Below are 23764 nucleotides of genomic sequence, written 5' to 3'. Positions count from 1 at the left end.
TTAATTTTTCAAAGTGTTAGTTTTTTGTCTTTTTGGCATTCTTTCATTACGTCTGTTGTGTTTATTGATTAATTAAACAAACTTTTTCCACTAAATAAGTTTTTCAAAGAAAATTAAAACAATCCCTATGCCTTCTCAATGCCAGGCCATAATTGGCGCTTTATCGAAGGAAAATTAAATGTTTTCACTTTTATAACTTTAATAAATCAAATTTTGTTAAAATTTTAAGGAATAAATATCAGTATATGTATATTAAACTGACAATGCAGATTCATTTGTATTTTTGATCAATAAAGGGAAAACTATGTTCTGGCCTTGGGATTGTGAGCCTTACTCATGTTAAATTCTGCTCGTTTATACCATTTCCCAAAAATTCTATCCATGCTCTTTGACCGCATGGATACACTTACACTCTTATGATTCTTTTAAATTTTAAGAGAAGAAGTAGTGATAGAAGCAGCCCCGAAAGTTTGAACTTAGCACCCTCAGTCGTTCTTGTGATATTGCTGAGATGTCTTATTGGCAACCAGCATACATACAGTGCGTTTTGATTTGATTTAATGCAAAATTTAGTTTTTGTGCATAATGGGCAAATTGCATAACTTTGAGGGGTTGACCTACCCAATAATCCTAGACATATAGTTACTAGACCGTTCAGCTATGATGAACAAAAATGGCTGTCTTAAAATTTGGATTGGAAGTGTTTGGAAAATTATGGGCTAAAGAGGAGGGCTGAATACTCTCCAATCACTTTTGATTTTTAAAAAGGGGCTTGAGAGCTTTTAATTTTCAATCACATTAGCTCCTTTAAAATATCAGTGATATTACTAGCTATGGTAAAGTACCGATGCCTATGATATTTCTTATATGGCCTTTTAATACCTGTTTGCATATAGAATTTTTGTTTAGTTGAAACTCTCCCTAAACGTTCCCTAAAAGTTTTAACTTAATGCCCTTAGTGTCATTAGTTACAGTAAACGTAGAAGTAGTGTTAAAAGTGTACTCATAGTGTCTTCTGGCTAGTTAAAAATCCGCCACAACTTACCCTGAAAGGTCTAACAAGAAAAACACAAATAAATTAAAAAGAAAAAACGTACTTATATATGAATCTTCACGAAATTATTTATAAGAGATACATCTTTCACGATGTATAAGCCCTTCATCAACATAATTAGCCAGATTCCTTAGTGTCATTTTAACTTGTGATCCTACAATTCCTTCCACCCACCTTCTATCTATCAACACTAGCGAAAAACGCTCATTTTTCAGATCCGCCAATTCCTTACAGTTCCCCCAAATATGAAAAATACCCTCATCATCTTCCCCACACATCGGACAAGTGACTGGGTCAAAACTATGGCCCCTAAATTTCCTCTCTCTTTCCCCAATATCAATAGACCTTCCCATTAAATTCAAAGTCCATTTTATTTCTTCCCTTTCAACCCCAACTTATATAAACTTCTTCCCCCCACGTGTCCTTCACCGTACTATACAGACTCAGAGATCCCGAGGCCTCCTTCCGAGCCTGCCACTGCTGTATTCCTTGCTCGTGTAACCTTTCTTTTACCTTATCAGCCACTGTATCTGAATTCGATTCCTGACCTTCACTCCAAAAATACGAATATCCTACTTCATCTGAAATTTCCTAATTTCGTTCGGCCATCCTACCTCTATCTTATCCTCCAACAAACTAAAATACGCTTCTTTCGCTAACCTATTTTTACTTCTGGAAATTTTTATCCAAAATTTCACCATTCTTGTTAACCTATCTTTTCTTAACCTACTTAGTCCCAAATCCCACTCCAGTACAACACTGGGAGTGGATTTACGGGCCCGAAAAACCAAAATAATCCTAAACACACGATCCTTTTTTAATCTCTATAAAATCACCTTTAAATCTAAATTCATCATCTTTCCACAATTTTCCACCTTTCCTAAAAACTACAATTACAATTTTCTTCTTATTTAACCCTAATCCTTTCATGTCCAAATATTTCTCCATTATGTTTAATAATGTTCGCATGTCTTTTGCCGATTGTGCTATGATAGCAAGATCATCCAGCAAACAAAAGCATGCATATTTTCGAAACTCTTAACAGTACATCCGGAGCGCTTTTCTCCTTGAAGAAACCAACTATATCATTAATCTACACGTTGAACAAAATCAGTGACAGTGGGCATCACTATTTTAAACCTATTCACGCCAATATTCTCCTGGATACCTTATCTAGTATTCTATCAACTAGGCCTACTGAACTATATATTCCTACAATGAATCTAGCAAAACTTACATGCAGTCCTATCTCCAAAAGTCGCTTAACTAGCATAGCTCTTATCACATTATCAAAAGTTCTTCTTACGTCCAGGAATGCTACGTACATCCTACCCCCTCTTTTCATAATTCCTTTTCTAACTATAACTATACAAAATAAAAAACCTGCTCTATTGTACCCCGTTCTTTCCTAAACCCTTCCTGCTCCTCTATTAATTTCCCTAAGTCTTCTAGCTATTTTCTTAGCTGACTATCTTCTATCTTACAAAAATTATTCCTAACAATGGGAGAAATATGGATCAGTCGCTAATTCCAGAATTCTTTGCTGTTTCCTTTTTTATATAATGGTTAAACTATAGATGTTGTCCATTCTATTGGCCAGCTGCAATAAAAATATATGTGACTGAAAACGACAGTAAAAGTGGTATGCACACTTCTTTTGCCTTTTCCATAGTCGTAGTGGAATTCCGTCTTGGCCTGTAGCTTTTTCTTTAGCTGATTTGATAGACCTCCCATATCTCCTGTTCCGAAATTGATGCTATCAATTTCGTATCTCCTTCTGTCAGGGGTTCAAAAGGTATAATTTCTGGTAAAATGTTTGGAGATATTCTTCCATTCGGTTTCCGTTTAACGATTGCGTTTTGAGGTGCTGTTCCCACTGTTCAGGTTCCAAAGAACATGGCTTGTGTGCCTCTCCCTTCAGCGACCTATGTACAGCTTTCCAGAATTGATGTGCATCTTTTCCCTGAATCATTTAACAAGTTCTTTTTCTTTTTTCGCTGCTTCGCATTGTTCTTTCTCTCTTATCATCATCATATATTCTCTTATATTCTTTCTATTCTCTCTGTAAATTCTTAAATTATTCTCTATTCCTTGCGGTTGGGTTTGACGAACTTTCCTCTGGCTCTCTTGTACGATGATTCGAAGACCCTCACACTCGTAATCAAAAAATGTTTTCGTCGATTTATTTTCTTTCCGTAGTTCGCATATCTGCCTCAGTGATTCTTTTTAATCGCATACTGCTTCACTTACTTTGCCTACTTCAACTAACTCAGTAATCTTCTCCATCTCTTTCTCTAAATTTTGGTTTCCTACATTAACCTTAAATAAAGCTTCATCATAAATATCTACTGTTCTCTCTATTTTATATTTTTTATTAAACATAGTATACTTTTTTTCCAAATATTTTCTATAACCTTATTTTTCCCTTGGCTATCTTCCACTCTGATCTCTAACAGCATTGGCAAATGGTCAGAGCCAACCATTTCCAGAACCTAAAAATCCAAGTAACACGACAAAAGACAACCATCAACTAAAATATAATCAATTAAACTTGGGTTCTTACCCGAAAAACATGTAAACTCTCGTATCCCCTTATCCATTCCAACCCTCCCATTAACCATAATCAAACCATACTCCCCACAAAATGCAAAAGCTTACTTCCCCAAGTGTTCTTTCTCCTTCCCTTGTCCTTTGTATGCCTTCCCCTTAAATTCTCCAAACTTTCTTCTTCTTGAATTGCAAGATCTGCAAAATTAAAACCATACAAGCATCACGTTGTTGTAAAAATCGGCTGTGTACGCATTATATTCTCCTGTCAATATAAATCCCATCCACGGGTACTTCAAACGTGGAGCAGCTATTTCCTCAGACTGAAGTTTCCAAGTATCTTCGTTTGAATATGAGCTAGACTGAGGCGGTAAATATACGGAACCTAACATAATATACAATACTGAGCACTTTAAACAAAGCATAATCCGCACAGCATTCTCAGATTTACTAGGTAGCCTTTTAACTGAAGCAAACGGTCTTTCTTTTACGAATACAGATAGGCCCCCGTACGTTCTACTATTTCTATTCTTTTCCTGCATGCTTTAAATTCTTCATACCCCTCAATATTTACACTTTCCTCCACACTTTTTCACGTCTTTAAAATACCCAACACGTCAAAATCGTTTGTTTGTTTAATCCTTTCCAACTTTTCACTTGTAAGACCTTGAATATTCCACTCGTCAAACAAATTACCTTCAAATTGTTTCCCATGGCCCGCGAGTTCCTCTTTTTCACCGTTTTTTCTATCATTCTCCATTCTTGGACTTACTTGTCGTTATCTTCACCCTCGCTCCCAAAACTGATCCAAATTCTGACAAAACGGTCTCTATTGACAAGGATCTTATAAATGTGTCTGCGTATTGAGACCGGAAACTGATTGTTTCTTCCCTGCGAGTTTGGGAGCTCGTTCCCTCCGTTCGATTGTTTGCGGCTTCAACTTGAGTACATCGATTATGTCACCGTACAATGCCAGTTTCTCTACCGTACTCGTCAGTGGTTTCATCAACTATTAACTTCATTCCCTTCCATTTAATTTTCAGGTTCTTGGTGCGTGCCTCTTGATGTATCGGTTTTAGTTTGTTTCTAATCTCTCGTTCTTCAGGTGAATAGTCCGGAGTCACAAACACTCGTTCTTATCCAAAAACTCTCCCGTTACGCAAAATAATGTCTCTTTGATTCGCATTTGAAAACCGAACAAGTGTAGGACGTGGTCCCGATTTTGATGGTAATCTGAAAACATCCTGTAAGTCGTGAGGCCGGATATTACTTTGGGTCAGATATTGGTCATATTCGCGATTACCAAGCTGCTATTTTTGCCTATAGATGTTGGAATGATGTATGTCCTCCAGTTTTTACAAATTTTTTTCGCTTAAATAGTTCACTCCACAGGTATGCGACTAGAGAGGCGGAAAATTTTACGGTTGAGTATCGAGACACCTCATGTGCAGGTTTCGGAATTCAGTATTTGGCTCCGGCTATTTGGAATGATATCCCAGTTGGCGTTCAGGAAGCTGAACACATTGGGTCGTTTAAAGTAAAAATAAAAAAATATTTATTGGGAGAGGGGAGGTAATTTATTATTATTGTCATTATTAATATCTTTTTAGTTTTTTTTTTTCTTTCTTTTTTTTTTTCTTCATAGTTTTTGGTATTAATGTTTAATTGAGAGAGAGTGTTCAGGTTTTTTTTTTTTTTTTTTTTTTTTTTAATAGAAATTTGTAAAAGGTTGAGAATTAGAGGATTGCAGCCGTCTTTCATCAGGCTTTTTGAGCCTTCCCCGGGCGGTTGCTTGTATATAGTTTATTTTGTAATTAGTAGTAAATAAAGCAAGTCAAGTCAAGGGTAGCCCTTCCTGCAAGATAAAGCGCTAGCTCTTCACTGAAAGAAATATTGACTTTGCTTTCCTGCAACCCATCAATTACTAAATTCTTCCTTCGAGCTTCCTTCTCGAGAATTCGTCTATGGGAGTTCTGGAGTGTACTTAATTCCTCTGTGTTTTGGATTCTAGTTTTTACTGCACATATTTCCGATTTGATTACCCTCATTTCAAGTCTTAATTCATTTGACAAATGTTGTACTGCCCCGCTTGCTGAGTTTTGACCCTCTTGCAGGCTATTCAGCTTCGAATCAATCGCTTGTAACTTTTCGGATAATGCCAGAATCGATACTAAAATAACTTCCGTCATCTCATAGCCTAATAAATAAGCAAAAACAGAGACTTACTCGCACGGGGGCATATTTTTGACCCCCCCCCAGTTTCTAACAGCGCCTGTTTGTTTCGCACGTTTACTGTTTCTCAGGTGGGATAAATGTCCGAATATCAATAACTCACACTTTTTTGCGCACTTCTTTCGACGGAAAATACTGTCTTTGTTACCCACAGTGAGTTGATTACTTCCAGTAATCTGTTGAAGTTTACTATTTCACTTATTGTGAAACTTCTATAATTGCTGAATTAATTAAAGTTGATGGCAGTACAATAATACAACTCCGATGCGAGTTTTGAAATTCAATAAGTCTCAAAACAGGTGCTTTCACTTCGAAGACTGAATGTAAGCTGTTATTGTGATATTGTTTTGTTACCCTTTTGACATTCTAGATGATCATAGCTCATTTTGATTTAGTTCAAAATTTTCCTGAATATTCGTTGAAAGCTTCACCTTAATACTCTTAGCTTGTGTAGTAGCAAGAGTTGAGTAGCAGTAGTAGCACGAGTAGCAGTATGCACATAGCACCTTTGTTTTTTTTTCGACATCCTCTTCGAAACACGATGAAAGCTTCAACCTAATACCATCAACCGTCCCTGAGACATTGGTTATTCGTCCTCTTGATAACCTATATGGGCCTAATGTGTTTATATTTAGTTCAATATAGTTTCAATATTGCCCGAAATTTTCGCCTTAATACCCTTAGCTTTAATAGCAGTTGAAGTAGCACCAGTAGTTATAGTAGTAGTAGCAGTAGTAGTAGTTGTGGGAGTAGAAGCAGTAGTATTATGCAAATATTGTCTTTTGGTTGATTACAAAGCCCCCACAACGAGCCTTCTAAGTTTTTATTTCACAAATACCTGTAAAACTGCTCCTACGATTTTGCTGACATACCCTTTTGACAACCTACATACGGATGGCGTGTTATGATTAAGTTTACCTTCCCCCTAAAAATTCTCTAAAAATTTCACCTTCATACCCTTAGGTGTAGTTGCAATAGTAGTCACAGCAGCAATATTAGTACACAACTTAATACAATTACCCATTGCTAAGATATTGTCGATATGTCCTTTTGATAAACTGTATATTTATATACTTCTTGAAATTTTCATCTTAATGCTCCTAGCCTTAGAAGTAGTTGTAAAAGAAGTAGTAGTTGGAGCAATAGTAATAGTAAAATAGATCTAGTAAATGTAGCAGTGGTAGTAGCATTAGTAGTAGTGTCCATGCATTACCTTTCGGTCAATTGATCTTTCCCTTTAAGTATTCTCTGAGAGTTCCAACTTAATACAAAGATCAATTCTTAAGATATGCTCTTTTGACAATCTAAATGCACATAGTGTCTTTTGTTAGTTTGAATTTGCCATCAATATTCTCTCAAATTTTATCTTCTTAGACTTAGCTTTAATAGTACTAGTATCACACCAGCTGTGGTGGTAGTAGGAGAAGTAGTTGCAGTATTAGTGTTTTATTTGTAGCAGTAGAAACAGTAGTAGCAGCAATATTAATATCAGTAGTAGCACATACTTCTTGCCTTTTGGTCAGTTTAACATCCCTTTTATGATGCCCCAGAAGTTTTACCTTGACACGGCAAGTCGTTCCAAAAATATTGCTGATGTGCGTTTTTGACGCACTTTTCATCTTATTACTCTAAGCCTTTCAATTTGTTGTAATTGAAGTAGTAGTTGGAGTAGTTTATTAACAATAGCAGAAAAAGTAGCGGTGGTAGTAGTGTTAGTAGTGACATGCACATATTATCTTTTTATCAATTGATCCTATCCTTAAAATATTCTCTGAAATTTCCAATTGAATACCTAAACGAATTCTTGAGATACACCCATTTGATAATATGCATGCATATAGTGTGTTTTGATTTAGTTTAAATTTCCCCTCAATAGTCTGCAGAATTTTCACCTTCATACGCGTAACCTTAAAGGTGCTGGTACCATAGTAGTAGTGGTAGTAGTAGGTAGAGTAGTAGCAGTAGTGGTAGATTTAGTAGTAGTAGCGTGTAAATTTGCCTTTTTGGTCAATTGATCATCTCCCTTTTCAATTCCTGAAAATTCCAAATTAATATACTGAGTCATTGCCGAGTTACGCTCTTTTGACAACCCATATACACATAACATGTTTTGATTTATTTCAACTCTCCCATCAACATTCTCTGAAAGACTCGCCTTGACGCACTTCGTATTTTAGGAAAGTAGAAGTTAAACATGCATAGCTTTCCTCAATAATATATACTATATGTAAACAATGAACAAATTTCTTAACTTACAGTCCCTGCCCTAAGGCCTGGGGGGGGGGGTAACCTCTCAAAGCACAAAATTACTGAACCTTTCAACTATCCTGGACAAAATAGATGGTTCAAAATTTTGTTTGGATGTTTGTTTTGGAAAATGGGTACGGGGGGCGGCTGGTTGCTCTCAAATCAATTTTGACTCTTAAAAAGGCCATTATAACTTCCAACTTCAAATCAAGTGAGCCCCATCTGAGGTATATACGACCGCCCATTCCATAAAAACCTTATATGCCCCCAGGGCATAACTTACAGGGCTCTGAGGGGTTGTGTCAGCCCTGGTTGCCCTCTATCAGTTTAGACTCTTAAAAAGGAGCAAGAACTTCAAATTTTCAGGTTTTTAGAAACATCCCTTCCATAAAAACCTTAAATCCCCCTGGGCATAACTTTTAATCCTTGCCCCAAGGCTCTGATGGTTCTTATCAACCCCAAAGGCCATGTTATATGATCTTTGGGCTATTTTTTAATGAAATGGCTATCTCAAAATTTCTGTTGGATGCATTTTGGGAATACACGACTTGTGGGTGGGGAAGGGGGGGGGAATTAGCTGTCCTCTGATCACTGACTCTTAAAAAGGGCACTAGAACTTCTGATTAACAATCCAATGAGCTCCCTGCGAAGTATATGTGACCACCCTATATTTACTTAGGCAGCGCTATCGCGCTGCCTATTATTCCTACCTGTCCTAAGCTGTTTTGCTCTTGCTTGGGGAGTGTTAGTGGCTGAGGTGACAACCGAATAATAGAGCAAAGTGACAAAAAAAGATGCTTTGCTGGCAAAATACCAACCATCATATGGGTGTGATTTCTTGATTCTTTTTATTTGGGGGGTTTTAGTAAAAAGAATGTGTTCTTAGTATGTAGCTTGTGGTACTTAAATGCTTAGCTAGTGATCTTTTTCGATAGGGGGGGGGGAATTTAAAAAAAGTAAAAATTTACGATAGTCAAGTAGTGTGAGAAAATTAAGAAATTTATGCATTTCATGGAATTGCGAAAATCCCTCTTCCGTCGGCATAACTGGTCGAATTAATTTGAAAAATTATATTTTGTTTTAATTTGTTTTTGGGGGTGAGGGGGAGACTCATAGGACATTCTATTTGGGGTATTTGAGACATACTCAATTAAGAATCACTCAAGAGCTTCCACGGTTCTCGAAATTCCAAAATCTAGACTTGGTCACTTTGGCCGATGAACTATTCATATTTTAACTTTGGTGAAGTAGTAACAGTCGAATCCTAGTGAAGGGATTTAAATTTTATTTGATATTTAAGCTAGAAAAACTTCACGAGAAATAATATGTCTATTTTTTTCAATTTCATTTGAATCTTTAAGAGGTTTATTTTTCTGAAAGTCAAATTTAGCTATCTACTAGAAGAAATATATTCAGTCTAAACGCTTAAATGCTATGGCACTTGTACTGTCAGGTATACTTTGAAATGTACAACTAACCAGCTGGAACCACCCCGAATTATTGTGCTCTTAATTCTTGCAAACTAATTACTTTCAAAAAAGTGTGCTGAATATTCTAAATTGCCTCATATTAGACAAAATATGGAACACTATGTATTCTAGATTTTCACAGAGTTTTTTTTAGTCCAATTGGCATAAAATCCCATATGTAATTTGTAAAGTATTTGGTGACTCTCGGAGTAAATGACAAACTACATGAAACATAAGTGACAAACTAGATGAGTTTGCATACTCAATTACAGCAGTATCAATTCACGAATATGTAGGGGGTACTTGTTTTTAAAAACTGGGGATGGAGGGGAACAAATTTATTTGAAAAATCTAGGAAGGGTAATTTTTTGCTATTTCTTCATTGAAAATGCCACAAAAAAGCCATTTTCACTGAAAATACAAAAATAAAGATGTTTTCGTTTTTTTGGGCGGGGAGGGGGGGGGTCTTGGAGAGAAGGAAAGGGAAAACTCCAACCTCTGCCCCCTTCGCCCATTAAAACTATCCACGCCCCTCCCCCAATTGAAACTACAACTCTACTGATAGTTTAAGTGTTTAAGAAAAGTCCTTTAACGGTATTAACTGTTATTAGGCCTAAGCCACTTAAGAATAACTTAATTTTCTAGTCAATTTTTTCTATGTCGCATAAACACCCCACAAGTTTACTTTTTTCTTAATAGTCAGGGAGTCACACTAGATAAATGTTGATATTTGAGGTTGTGCGTGATGAGCAAGTAGCAGAAGGTTTGAGAATACAATTTGATATAATCGATCATGGTGAATACAAAAATCAACATTTTAGTATACAAGTGGGTGCAACATCCCGATGTCTTCAAATTCCCTAAAAATCGAACTCAACTGGCAAAAGTTAAAATCAATAAAAAATTCCAAACTGCTCCAACTAATTACTCAATTAATGCACAAACCCAAGAAAATTGAATAACAATCAATATCCCTTTTTTCAAAATTGTTTCATTCCTTGCCAAGCGCTTTAGGAATATTCTTGATCAATCTTGAAAATTTGCCTGTATAAGGTGCATCTTTGTTAATAGATTCTGTTGTAAATTTATCGTTTTACAATTTGAATGATCTAGGAACTTTCTAACAGTTGTCGTTTTTGAAGCATTAGTGAAGAAGCAGAGTGACATCTATCCAAGATGAATGCGCCTGTCCCGGTTTATCTCAGTGAGTTCCCATGAATTCACGCTCAATCCTTATCGATGCATTGATGACAGTTTGCTCAATATTCATACTCTTGAGACAGTCAATAGTGAGGTGGCTGACAGTCTTCTCGACATGTAAGCTATTGGAAATAGATCGCTTGAGTTCTGCTCAGGCAGAGATAAAGATGCTTTTAGAAAAGTGAAAATTATGAATATTGAGCAAGCAAAACAGGAAAAGGAAACCAGTTTTTAGTGTCGTAAATAGACTCATCAATATTGAGCTCCAAACTATCAAAAATATATCGGTGATTCTTGACATTATGGGCGACACAGGACCTCACCCTATGAAGAACTTGCTCCTATGTACCTTCTATCTTCGAGAGAAATGCAATTTCTGGAAAGGTGGTACTTAAGTCAGGAATCAAGTTAGCAATACTGGTCTGGTCCCGGGGTTTGGTACCAGTTGCTGCAAGATTGGGTGACAGGCTTGCCATCTGTCTCTACAAAGAAGATCTGGCAACTGAAGCCTTAACGATTGTCAACGCAAAGATATGCGGAACATCCTGCACCTCATCTTATGTGCGCAGACACTGAAATTGATCATAGTTCTGCTTGATTCTGATTGAAGGTTGTCTTAATCTATGAATATAAGTGAAAACGAGGGACGCAGAACGGATTGGGCTCTATATACCGTAAATACCAAACTGATCTATATTATAAATGTGTAAATGAAAAAAAGTCAGTGAGTTGAAAAAAAAATTTGTTCAAAAGAAAAGATAATTTCTGATGATACAGTATTTTTTTTTCCTAATAATTGTTGGGATAGTAAAACATGGAACTTTTTTCTGAGGGTAAAAAAATGTACTGGTTGTCCGAGGTTAAAAACTTATAACAAACTCTCTCAATGGAGGGTGAAAAAAAAAACTGGGCTGAATCTTGTGCTGGCTCATCATGGAAAGTGTTTCTTATGGCTATTTTTATAATATGATTTTTGAATTTTGAAATAGCCTTTTCAGGTTAAATTACCAAAAATTTCCTTATAAATTTTTCAACTAAACGAAATTTTGAATCAAATAATTGTTCAATCGTACTCTTTACAAATTAGTTATTTTTCTTTCTTTTCCTCTTTTTTTTACTGTGTGCCAAGTCCACATTGTTGGTTTCTGAACGGTATTTTCCATTTTAGCGAGATGAAATCTGTGACCCATGTCTGATTACATATTCAGCAGTCAGCCAAGTAATATTGTCAGGCTCATGTAAACCAAAATACCCTTCCTTGTAATGTCTATTTTTAACTGTACAGATGTACATGCACATTTAAAACCCAATTATTGGTCAGAAAATATTCGAATTCTATACGGTTTATTATCTGATTTTGTGAATTCAGAAAATAAACACTATAGTTAGACTCCCTTCTCTTTGGCCGGAAAAACAGCAATGGGCCTAAGTACTTCTAACTTGCTTGAATCTTCCTTTAAATATTTTCAAGCTCGTATTGTGAAACAAAAAGAGAAATATGTATATTTACACAGGGTGGTTACCTCTTGGCTTGGTCTGAAATTGTGTCAATAAGGTATTATGTTTGGTCTATCTGGTACTTCTTGTCTTTTATAATAATTTTAGGGTCAAACATTACTCTTGCGAATTTATTTCGAGGAAAATCTATAACCAGTGGCTTCGACATGATTATAAAGTCCTTTCAATTGTGTAAAAATTGATGTCAATTAGGTACCTTATTTTGCGCCCTTTAATATTCCATGTCCTTTTTAAGGGTCAAGCAAATATACTTATAAATCCTTATATCTTGCAGATTCACAGCCTAACAGCAAGAAACGTTCCTCGTGAATTCCGGAAGGGCTTGGAACTAAGTCGTGTCAGACCCCAAGACAAAATCGTAAAGTTGCTATCTCCTTCTCGTGCTAATGATAGTGCAAAAGTTACTATTCCAGCTAGACAAAGCGAATCAAAAGCTGCTGCATCTACAAAAGGTGTTAAAAGTGGTATTGCATCTACAAAAGGTATTAAAAGTGGTATTGCCAAACGTGCCGCCTTTTGGGACAATCGGATTGTCAACGGGATAGTGGAAGACAATGAGGTAGCTGATAATTTTCCAGAGCTGCTTTGAGTAATATTTAGATTTTGCAATAATTCAAAGGTGTTATTTTTGTTGTATCCTAAATAATAATGTTTGTTCTTTGCGAAAATGTCTACATTCTAATTTGATTCCTTTCGTAGAATATACTGAAATAATGCCGTGTTTCAGCGTAAATTATAGATCTTATTTTTTGCCTTTTCACTTTAGGAATATTGAGAATCCCACCGGAACAGAGAAGGCAGAAGGTTAACTTAAAAACAGTCCAAAATCAGCAAAAATTTTTTTTTTGTTAATTCAGTCTTTAGTAGATGGCAACTACTGCTGCAATCATTATGGATGGTTTTGCCAAAACACTCATTGACTTAAAGTGGAAGTATAATCTCCAAAATATTTTCTTTTTACCATGGAGAGCAATTATTTAGCGAACTCAATATTGATTTTAAGTTACCTCGACAAGTAAAATGAAAGTAAAGCAAATAAAAGACAAAGCAAATTAAGTAACAGATATAAATGTTACAAAAAAATAATTTAAGTTTCATTCAACTAAAGCACAGTGGACCTCTCTCTGAATCGTAGAAGAGGAAGCAAATCATTTTCAGGAAGAATTTTCTGAGCTGAGTAAAGTGTTTTTCTAGGTGAAATAAAAAAACCTCCTAGGAAAGAGAGGGTCCTAAGATTGCTGTTAAGGTGCAGTTTCAAGACTTGCACATCATCTCCCCGTCCTTTTCCCCCAAAAATATATCGTTAATAAAATAGGGTGTATAATACATGTTGAACATTCTTCGAGCTTATTGGATTGCTTCTTTCCGCCATTATTCTAATGAACCCCATTTAAGTTTTTTTTTTTTTTTTAGTTTTAATGCTTTACGTATGAAAAAAAAATGCTCTTCTGGTTTCTTCTATTTTATTTTGCTATGATAATACTTTTTATAAAAACAAAAGAAAAGCTGTTTAGACCCTCAAAAAATTGGTATAGATATTAAAAACTCTAAATGAAAACGTGGTACCTTGAGCAAATAAATACGCTGCCCCTAAATGTCCATTTTTCTTAGGTTTTTATATTATTTGCATGTTTGGGAGATTTCGACGAAGTTTATTTTCGAAAAATTAAGGCATTCGTATATATTGATCTAGAAAAGCAAGCGAAATAAAGAGCAGCAGATTAGATCCTGCATGTTAAGGTTTTAATGGTTAGAATTACTATGGTCACATCATGGTTCCGTAGTTTCCTTTTCCTTTAATTAATTTAAGAATACTTTTCGAGTTAGAAGTTTTTTAAATAAAAGTAAAGAGCCATGTTAAACTTAAGACCAGCAGAAATAAATTTTTACAATCAATCAAACTCAAAACGACCAGGATAAATGAAACCCAAAATGAATAGAAATTAAATAAATAATAATTGCAAATATACAGATAACAGGTACTAATATAAATGAACAAGTAAATCTTAAAACGAATAAAAATTAAGTTGAATTTTCAAGCCAAACTTAAAACGAACATAAATAACTACAAACAAAAATTTGAATACCATCCCCTTCCCCCTCTCCTAACCATAATTCTAAAGCCTATTGCGTCATTTGTATTTTGCTGAAAACTATATGTGTCTTCAATAGTCCTCGGAAAGAAATAATAAAAGTAAACTGAATATTTAGTATATTATGATATTAATTGAGGAACACTCAGCAATTGAAGATTTTAGTTCACTGTAATTTTTATTTTCATATCTCAATTTTATAAATACGAAATAAAATATTTGTAATATAATACGTTTTCAGTAAGGCACAATGCGTTTCAAGTAGATGTAGTAGCAGTTGCAGCCACAGCTGCAAGTTTTGGCAGTCAGAAGCAGTCAAAGTCATAGTCGCAACCAGTCGCATTTGCAGCCAGAATAGTAGTAGTGGCCAGGAAAGTTTCAAGTTAATACTCCTGCCCATTTCTAAGATATCGTAGGTACGCCTTTTAGATATCTTTGCTGCAGAGAGTTTCTTTTAATTTAGCTCAACGTACCCCTCAAAGTTTCCCAAAATTTCGCCTCGGTACCCTTAGCCTTTTTGGACACAGCCAGGACCAAAAATTCCCACCTTTTTCAGTGGTAAGCCCTGCATGTAAAAATGAAAAATTTTGAAATAAAATGGCTTTTAAAATTCTATGAGTAGAAAGGCCACCTTTAGTCCTCCTACTTCGATTGAAGCATTCCATATTATGACCAGGGAGATAATAGAGGCTCAGTTTTTGAATCAGGGAAAGTGTTACAACGGCCATACGTACTATTTGTTTCAAACCATCAAAGGTAAAAAAAAACTCTTCAAAGGAAGAACAAAGACCTTGAACATTTAGATGGAGTACAGAAAAGCTAACAACTCCTTTGGATACTTGATCAACATCTGACATATATTTACTTACAACTAAAATATGGGGATTTAATAGTAATTTATTCGACTGAGTTACTGGAGTATTTATCATGCTAAGAACTTTGACTGAGTTATTCTGGAGCTGAAGTAGTTGCTCCCCCAAAGAAGAGAACTCATCTAACGAGGAGAACCCACTCATACAGGAGAACTGATTTTCTACATAACTTGCTTTTGTATCGTTTGAATTACTATCCATTATGGATCCTAAATACCTTCAAAGATACCAACAGACACAATAGTAATAAAAATAATACAGTAACAGTAATAATAAAATGATAGTAATTAAAAAAACGAATGAATGGCACTGAAAAATAATAACGATCACCTTCATCTTCTAGGATCAACTTTTCCATTTTCATTCAGTATTCGCTAACGACAATTCTTAAATTTAGCTAGCTTTGACATCACCCCGGATAAACCATAAGTAATTTCTTGATTTGTGAGCTTCACAAGGACAGTCGCCGGAGTGTTTATAGAATTGGTAGGGTTGATGGAGCTTAGGAATCTGTGTCTGGTATTTGTTAATCCTCAAGACTGAATGGCAATTAACAGACCCATCTTTCTCACATCAAGTACAGCCACATTTAATTTAACTTCTGGTGTTCAACTAACTCCCTGGCTCTGAGAATGCTAGAAAAACAAATATCTTTTCCTGCTCGAAATTGTTCATCTTTTCTTCAAGCTTTGCAACACGAAAATTGAGTGATTGGATCTGAGCTTTGATGCCTACTAGGAATTTGGAGAATTTTTAGATTGAATCGATATTGGTCCTCCATCATTTGGCGGACTAACATTCATTTTTACTTTTTGTCTGAATGTCCTACTTCAGATTAGCTTCAACTTTCTCTACTTTTGCTTTAGTGAAGTTAAACTGACTACGAATAATTGATGCATCTACGCCTATATAAGTGACAACATCTTTTTTTTCCCATTTCTCTTATTTTTTAACTCTGTGTGAATATGTGGAGGATCTTCGCATTCGCAGGAAGCAGTCTTTACTTCTTTTGTGCTTTCTTTTGAGGCATTGACATAATTTTGCTAAAATTCCAGTAGGTATATCGACAACATTCCTTAGGTCATTGAGCCCGTAGCAAAAAACAGTGTATGAAAATTTTTTCACTTTGGTTCATGAGCTTGGCTACGCAAACCGAGCATACCAGGTAATCCTGGAAACGAGAAAAGATCACGTCCCTTTCTTTGTGTATTACCACAGTCAAATATGAATTCTGAGGCCTTGAGGAAAGATCATAAAAAAATAAAAACTGATTTATCTTTATTCGAGTAGGCCCAAAGCTCCCGTTGGAAACATCAATGTTGAGATAAGTGGTCCAGAAGATCGTGGAGGTAGCTTCATTCTCTAAAGTACTCTGATATTCAATCTCCATAGTCATTATAATAATTTCCAATAATTGAAACGAGCTAAACAGACAGTTTAGAGCAGTTCAAAACAGTTCACTTCACCGGAAATCGTTTACTATACAGACCCTTTCATTTAGGTGCCAACTCGATGAATGCTAGATTGCTACTGTAAAATAAAAGTTTAAAATATAAAAATAAAAGCAGAATAATCTTTCAATGAACAAATTTTACCATGTCATATGTGTCAATGTCATCATTTCCTCTAGATAAGACGGTTTGATTTGACTGCCACAAAGCATCCTTTTACGGAAAATTCTCTCCTTGTTCAACCGTTTGTCAAGGTGACAAGACAAACACGATCACCTGTAGGAGAAAAATCAATTCAACTGTTGGTTCCTATAGATGGTTCATGAAACAAGTGATAAAGTATTTCATACAAGCGAAACTTGTTCAATGTAAAACAATACGTTTTAGGAGTTGCCGTGTCAGAAACTGGTTAGGTCGAGAAATCTACCCAACCCTTCAATCCCTATTCTCACGGGCACCAAATCTAGGGGGTAGGAATTTTAGAGGCTCGTCCAGAATTTTATAGTATTGGTATGGGACCCGCACCATTTTTTACTTTTTATTTTAATTAGCCAAGCTTTCAAGAAATTTAGTTTAATGATTCTAGAACATGTATGAAATGTTGTGAATTAACTTGGACTATTATTAGCTGCAGACCGAAATAGTCCTACAAGCTAATTTTTCCATCCTAAATGCGGTATGTCAAAAGGTCTTCATATTACAAATGTGAAAAAACTGAGGGAAGCCTTCATACTTATACGATAAATGAGTGTAACCACCTTTCTGTATCATAATTTCAGTGGTGCCAATTTATGAAAATTTAGGGGGGCAAAAGGTATTTTTTCAAAAACTCAAAGCTTATTGTTTTTTCAGTTTATTTTCAACGAAAACATAGAGTAAAGCTATCTTTAATGGGAAGACCCCAAAGAAAGGTATTTTCAAAATCTGGGCTTAAATCAAAAGCTTGGCTTAATTAACCAAGTTTTCAGAAAATTTTGTTTAATGATTGTAGGCCATGTAAAATATTATGAATTTACATGGAAAATTACTGGCTGCAGACCAAACTTGTGCTACAAACCAATTTTTTCATCCTCATTGCGGTATATCAAAAGGCCTTAAATTGCAAAATACAAATATTACAAGAATATGAAAAAAACTGAAGCAAGCTGTCAGATTTGTATGATCAATGAGTGTAACCACCTTTCTGTATCATAGTTTCAGTGGTGCCAATCAATGAAAATTTAAGGGGGGGGGGGGCGAAGGGAATTTTTTAAGATCTAGGAGGGGGGCCAACTTGTTGTTTTTATATTTTTTTCAACGAAATTATAGAGTAAAGGTATTTTTAATGGAAATACCCCTAAGGAAGGTTTTTTTCAAAATATGAGGGGGGGGGGGAGGATCAAAAGCATTTAAGTTGTCCTTATTGAAAAACTGTAGTAGTTTTATCACCTGAATAGATGCCACTTAATATAGAAACATCATTGCAACACGCAACAGGCAAATCATTGAAAAAAATTGATTGCAAAGAAATTGCAATAGTGAATTTAATAAGAATGGGGGAATCTATCAGTTCAGACAATCAAACGTAGAAAACTCGCTTGGCTCCTGTGTCAACTGCTTCCAGTACTGGAAAAGAAACCTTAAATAATATTTGCTGGTGGCAAGGAAGAAAAAGCACAAAGAGCTTGAAAAAACGCGGTTTGTAATCTATCACAAATCAATAGATAGGGGCTCTTTTTTAGCTTTTAGGAGGGGCTATTAGGCCTTCAAAACGAGACAAATGCGATTCTATTTGAGCCGTCTGATAGGGCAATACTTTTAAAAGTATGAGAGACGACATGAAAATTTATAAAGGTTCTTATAACTAAATGAAATATTTAAAGATCAGTTACGCCAATTGATTCAACATGTGGGGCTTAAGGGGTCGGTAATAGCTATTGGTTTTGTAATGAATGGCACAAACGGCCTATCTGATTATTTAAAAGGTTTAAATGAGGCCGGTGAACATTTGAGGGGGGTTGGCTCCTCCTCAACACCTCACTCTTTACGCTAAAGTTTTTAGTACCTTTAAAAAGCTTCCTATTCTTCTAATTAAACGAACCTTGTATTCCAGGAATCGTTCTCAAAGGATTGGGGCAAAATTCAAACTTAAGTGGAAAGAGCTAGGTGTTGAGGTGGGGGCGATCCCCCTCATATACGTTATAATTTCTATTCGTTTTAAGTTTTAATGTTGCTTCTTACTTTCAAATTCCCTCCCCATGGAAAGTTCTCCCCATGAAAAATCCCCCCAGTAGAAATTTCGTCTCTTGCACCCGAAAAACGTATGCATACTTCTCAATAACAAATACTATACGTGAACAATGGGCAAATTTTATAACTTAAAGACCCTTCTCCAGGAGCTATGGGGTGAAGGGGGGGTGTCATTTTCTCTCCAAAGACATAGTTATTTGGCCTTACAGCTATTTTAAACAAAATAGCTATCTCAAAATTATGATCGGACGATTTTGAGTAAAAAATGGCGTGGTAGGGGACATAGTTGCCCTCCAATATTTTCAGTCTCTTGAAAAGGGTACTAGAACTTTGAATCTCCCTCAAATGAGCCCTCTCTCGATATCCTAAAACTACTGGGTCGATACAATTACCCCTGGAAAAAAAAATTAAACACGCATCCGCGATCTTTCTTCTGGCAAAAAGTAAAAAAAATCACATTTTTGCAGGTAGAAGCTTGAAACCTCTACAGTAGGGTACTCTGGTTTGCTTAATCTGATGGTTAAATTTGTATGTAAATTATATGACTTTTAGGGGTGTTTCTCCTTTTTTTCGAAAATCAGACGAAATTTCTCAGGCTCGTAATCTTTGATGGATTAAGACTAAACTTAATGAAACTTATATATTTAAAATATATATTTAATATGCATCAAAAATTACTTATATATTCAATGGTATCAAAATTCTGTTTTTTAGAGTTTTGGTTACTATTAAGCTGGGTCAGTCCTTACTTACAGTTCGTTACCACGAACTGACTGATAAACAGGATTTTTCATGCAGTTCTCTGCCAGTTCTTTATATTTTTCAAAGGAACCTTTCTTTACGACAGAGTGAAAATACGGCTTTTTAAAGACATATTAATCAAAAAACTTTTTGCACAAAGTTTTTCAAAAAAAGTAAAGAACTGTATTAAACCAAAAATGAACCAAAATAGAATTAAATAATCTACCAAGCATACAACTACCGCAAACCAGTATCAATAAATAAATGAAACCCAAAACAAACAGAAATTAAAATAAGTCAAACTCAAAACGAGCAGAAATTAATCTAATTTGTGCTTTACTGAAAAAAATTCAAATGAAATTTACTGAAAAAATGTGCATTGTCAGTTTAATATACATATACTGATATTTATTCCTTAAGATCTTAATTAAGTTTGTTTTCTTAAAATTACAAGTGAAAACATTTAAAAGAATTTTTGTCAGTAAAGTACAAATTATATTCTGTCTTTTAGAAAGCATCGGACTTAGAATCATATTCAGATTAATCTCTGCTCGTTTTGAGTTTGGCTTATTTTAATTTCTGTTTGTTTTGGGTTTCATTTATTTATTGATACTGATTTGTGGTAGTTGTTATCATCCTCAAAGACCTAATTTCCAGAACTTTCAACTACGTTGAACAAAATGGCTATCTCAAAATTTTGATTGGATGTTTTGGGATAAATGTTGGGCGTGGAAGGGGTGTTAGTTGATTTCCAATCACTTTAGACTATTAAAAAGGGCACTAGCCATTTCAATTTCCAATCGAATGAGCCCTATTGTAAGTTTATACGACAGCGCTTTCTATAAAAACCTATAAATAACTCCACTCAACCTATTAAAAATAGACCTTCTAGGCTGTCTGCCAGGAAGGCAAGATTAGCTTCAAAAACTTGTCTGTAAGTATTTTAATTCCAGCTGAATGAATTGTTTCTCTGTCCATTCCGTTTGGAGTACTAGTCCCGGTTAAACTTCTTTGACGTAATGATATCAGGGTTGTTTTAGAACATTTTTTTTTAAACAGTTTTAATGATTGAATTTTAATGTAAGTTTCTTTTATAGTGTTTTTATTCTCTTCGTCTGTTTTGCTGAGGACGGCCCTTGGATATATGGTCGAAATATTAATTTAAAGTTGCTTTCCACTGTATTGTATAAAAATTTCCCTGTTGTTCTACTTATTTGACCACCATCTGCAAGTGCCATATGGCACAAAAATAGCACATGATGTGCCATTTCTCAAGGGGTGGGGCTAGTGGGCTACAAAAACATCGTAGACAGATGTTTAATAGCTCACATTAAAGCTATTTCTCATATCTACGGTTATTTATAAATTCCATCAATTTCAACTGCCAAATGGCACTAAAATGGCACTATTGATGCAATGTCCCAAGTGGAAAAGCTAGGGGCTAGTAGACTGCCAGAGCTTCTTCGAGAGATGTTCAATGACTGATTTGAAAGCTATTGCTCATATCTACGTGATTTAAATCAGTTTTGCCATTCGTAACTTCCAAATAGCGCAAAAAACGACACCTTTTGAACCACTTCTTAAGTTGAAAAGCTTTGAAGTATAAAACGGTACCATTGCAATAATTATGTTCCAAAACCCTGAACTGGAGATTTACAAGGGAACCTTCCCATGTACTCCCCCTTCCAGGCCCCTTAGTAAGTCTCATAAGTCTGTTGGGAGAATTTACTATAAACCCTTTAACACGGTCAGAATCAAAAGTCAAAAATCATCTTTAGGAAAAAACTGCCTAGTGGAAACAAGGCGGTTTTTTGGTTCGTCTTAAAAGTAAAAGTTTACTGCGAGAAGAAATTTATGACGGTTTCGAAAAAAAACCTGAATTCCCTCGAAAATGGAGTCATATAAGAATGAAAAGTGTACCATTGGAATCACCATGGTCGAAACCCTTTTACAGAGCAATTACAGTTTTCCTCCTTGAACAACAAAGAAAATGACTTTTTCCTTGTTGTAGCACTGATGCGTCTCCCGTTTTTTTTCTTTTTTTTCTTTTTTCTAGCAGAGCTAGGGGGTGACCAGAACATCACACAGAGATGTATAATCGCTCATTCGAACGGAAATTAATTTTTGTAGTGTCTTTTTCAAGTGATCAAAAATATTGTAGGGCAACTAGCCCCCCCCTCCACTGAAGATCCCCTCCCCCCAAAGTCATCCAATCATAATTTTGAGATAGTCATTTTGTTCAACGTATTTCAAAGGTCAAATATATTCGGTTTTTGTGATGATACGACCCTCCATACTCCCTGGAGAAAGGGCTGCACACGGTATCGGTATCCGGCGTATTTATATTACGCGTGTCGGCGTGAGCGTATTTCTATTGGGCTTATTGGTATCGCATGTGTCTTGACAGATGCTTAATAGCTCATATAACAGATATTGATCATATCTACGTGAGTGGCGTAATTTTGTCCAAATCCTGGGGTGGGGGGGCAAAGGTGGATCCAAATTTTCCAAATCAAGTGAAAATGGAAAAATGAGCCATATATTACCATAGAGGCAAAGATATACTAAAGAAAACTGACCTGTTTCTCTGGATGCTTGAATTATGAAGGCTTATCTTGTTTTTTTTTTCAGAAACGAAAATGAGGTCTGCGGGGGGGGGGGGCAAACTTAGGTCTGAAGGGGGCAGTTGCCTCCCCCTGCCCCATATTAAATTACGCCCTTTCTACGCCCTTCCTATAAATTCCTACATCATCGATTAACTTAAAAACACACAGAAAATTGGTAGCATTAGTCTATGCCCTCTTGAAAGAAAAATTACTGGTACTTACGTATTATACAAACACACTCAAGAAGGACTGTTAGGTTAATCATAAGTAGTAATAGTGCATAAGGTTTCACACCTACGCCTGAGGCATGAATATACAGTGCAGTTTAACTGATACATTGACTTACCAAGGACAACCACCTATTACTATGAATGATAGATGAGTTACCAGACGGATTTCTAAGGCAAAAGTGACCAATCCCTTTATATTATAGACCTATAAAGTGATCAGACATGTTATATTTGGAACTATGGAGGAGATTTTGTAATGCGATCAGACTGGTTTAGACACAGGTTTCTAAGCTAAAACTTTTGATTGTCACATTACGTATTCAAAGGTTTATTGCGCCTTCTGTAAAAAATTGTCAAAGAGTAATAAGTTCTAGGCTGAAGGTATCTTACATCTTGTCTAGAATTGATTGGTATATAGTTTTAAATCATTTTGCTTAAAGGCTAACTCTAATTGCAAAAAAGGGTATAGCATTTGCGAATTGGACTGTATGAACGATATTAATTGTTGATTGAATAATAGGGATGTGAATGATCCTGATAACAGGTGCTAATATAAATAAAGAAGTAAATCTTAAAACGAACAAAAATTAAACTGAATTTTCAAGCCAAACTTAAAACGAACATAAATAACTACAAACAAAAATATGGATACCATCCCCTTCTCCCTCTCCTAACCATAATTCTAAAGCCTATTGCGTCATTTGTATTTTGCTGAAAACTATGTGTCTTCAATAGTCCTCGAAAAGAACTAATAAAAGTAAACTGAATATTTAGTATATAATGATATTAATTGAGGAAAACTCAGCAATTGAAGATTTTAGTTCACTGTAATTTTTATTTTCTTTTCTCAATGTTATAAATACGAAATAAAATATTTGTAATATAATACGTTTTCAGTAAGGCACAATGCGTTTCAAGTAGATGTAGTAGCAGTTGCAGTCACAGCTGCAAGTTTTGGAAGTCAGAAGCAGTCAAAGTCATAGTCGCAACCAGTCGCATTTGCAGCCAGAATAGTAGTAGTGGCCAGGAAAGATTCAAGTTAATACTCCTGCCCATTTCTAAGATATCGTAGGTACGCCTGTTAGATAACTTCGATGCAGAGAGTTTCTTTTAATTTAGCTCAACGTACCCCTCAACGTTTCCCAAAATTTTGCCTCGTTACCCTTAGCCTTTTTGGACACAGCCAGGACCAAAAATTCCCACCTTTTTCAGTGGTAAGCCCTGCATGTAAAAATGAAAAATTTTGAAATAAAATGGCTTTTAAAATTCTATGAG

General features: G+C 35.4%; 1 protein-coding gene across 2 annotated transcripts in view; it reads left to right on the top strand.

Moving 5' to 3' along the window:
* Positions 1 to 13020, top strand: part of LOC148947683 (uncharacterized) — a 232109-nt gene extending 219089 nt beyond the window's left edge. The window contains exon 17 of one of the 2 annotated variants that reach the window (XM_089095360.1): positions 12542 to 13020. In XM_089095360.1, the coding sequence (XP_088951486.1) occupies positions 12542 to 12856 (315 nt within the window). In that variant the 3' untranslated portion in view covers positions 12857 to 13020. The remainder of the gene's footprint in view (positions 1 to 12541) is intronic. The other variant, XM_089095361.1, reaches the window with a different exon arrangement.
* The last annotated feature ends 10744 nt before the right edge of the window (positions 13021 to 23764 follow it).

This window comes from Artemia sp. Qi Xiang Cuo, chromosome 10, assembly GCF_049724085.1.
Source record: "Artemia sp. Qi Xiang Cuo chromosome 10, ASM4972408v1, whole genome shotgun sequence".
In the NCBI taxonomy this organism is placed as follows: domain Eukaryota; kingdom Metazoa; phylum Arthropoda; class Branchiopoda; order Anostraca; family Artemiidae; genus Artemia; species Artemia sp. Qi Xiang Cuo.
Note: the sequence above shows the minus strand (reverse complement) of the source record. Positions and strands in the feature narration are given on the sequence as shown.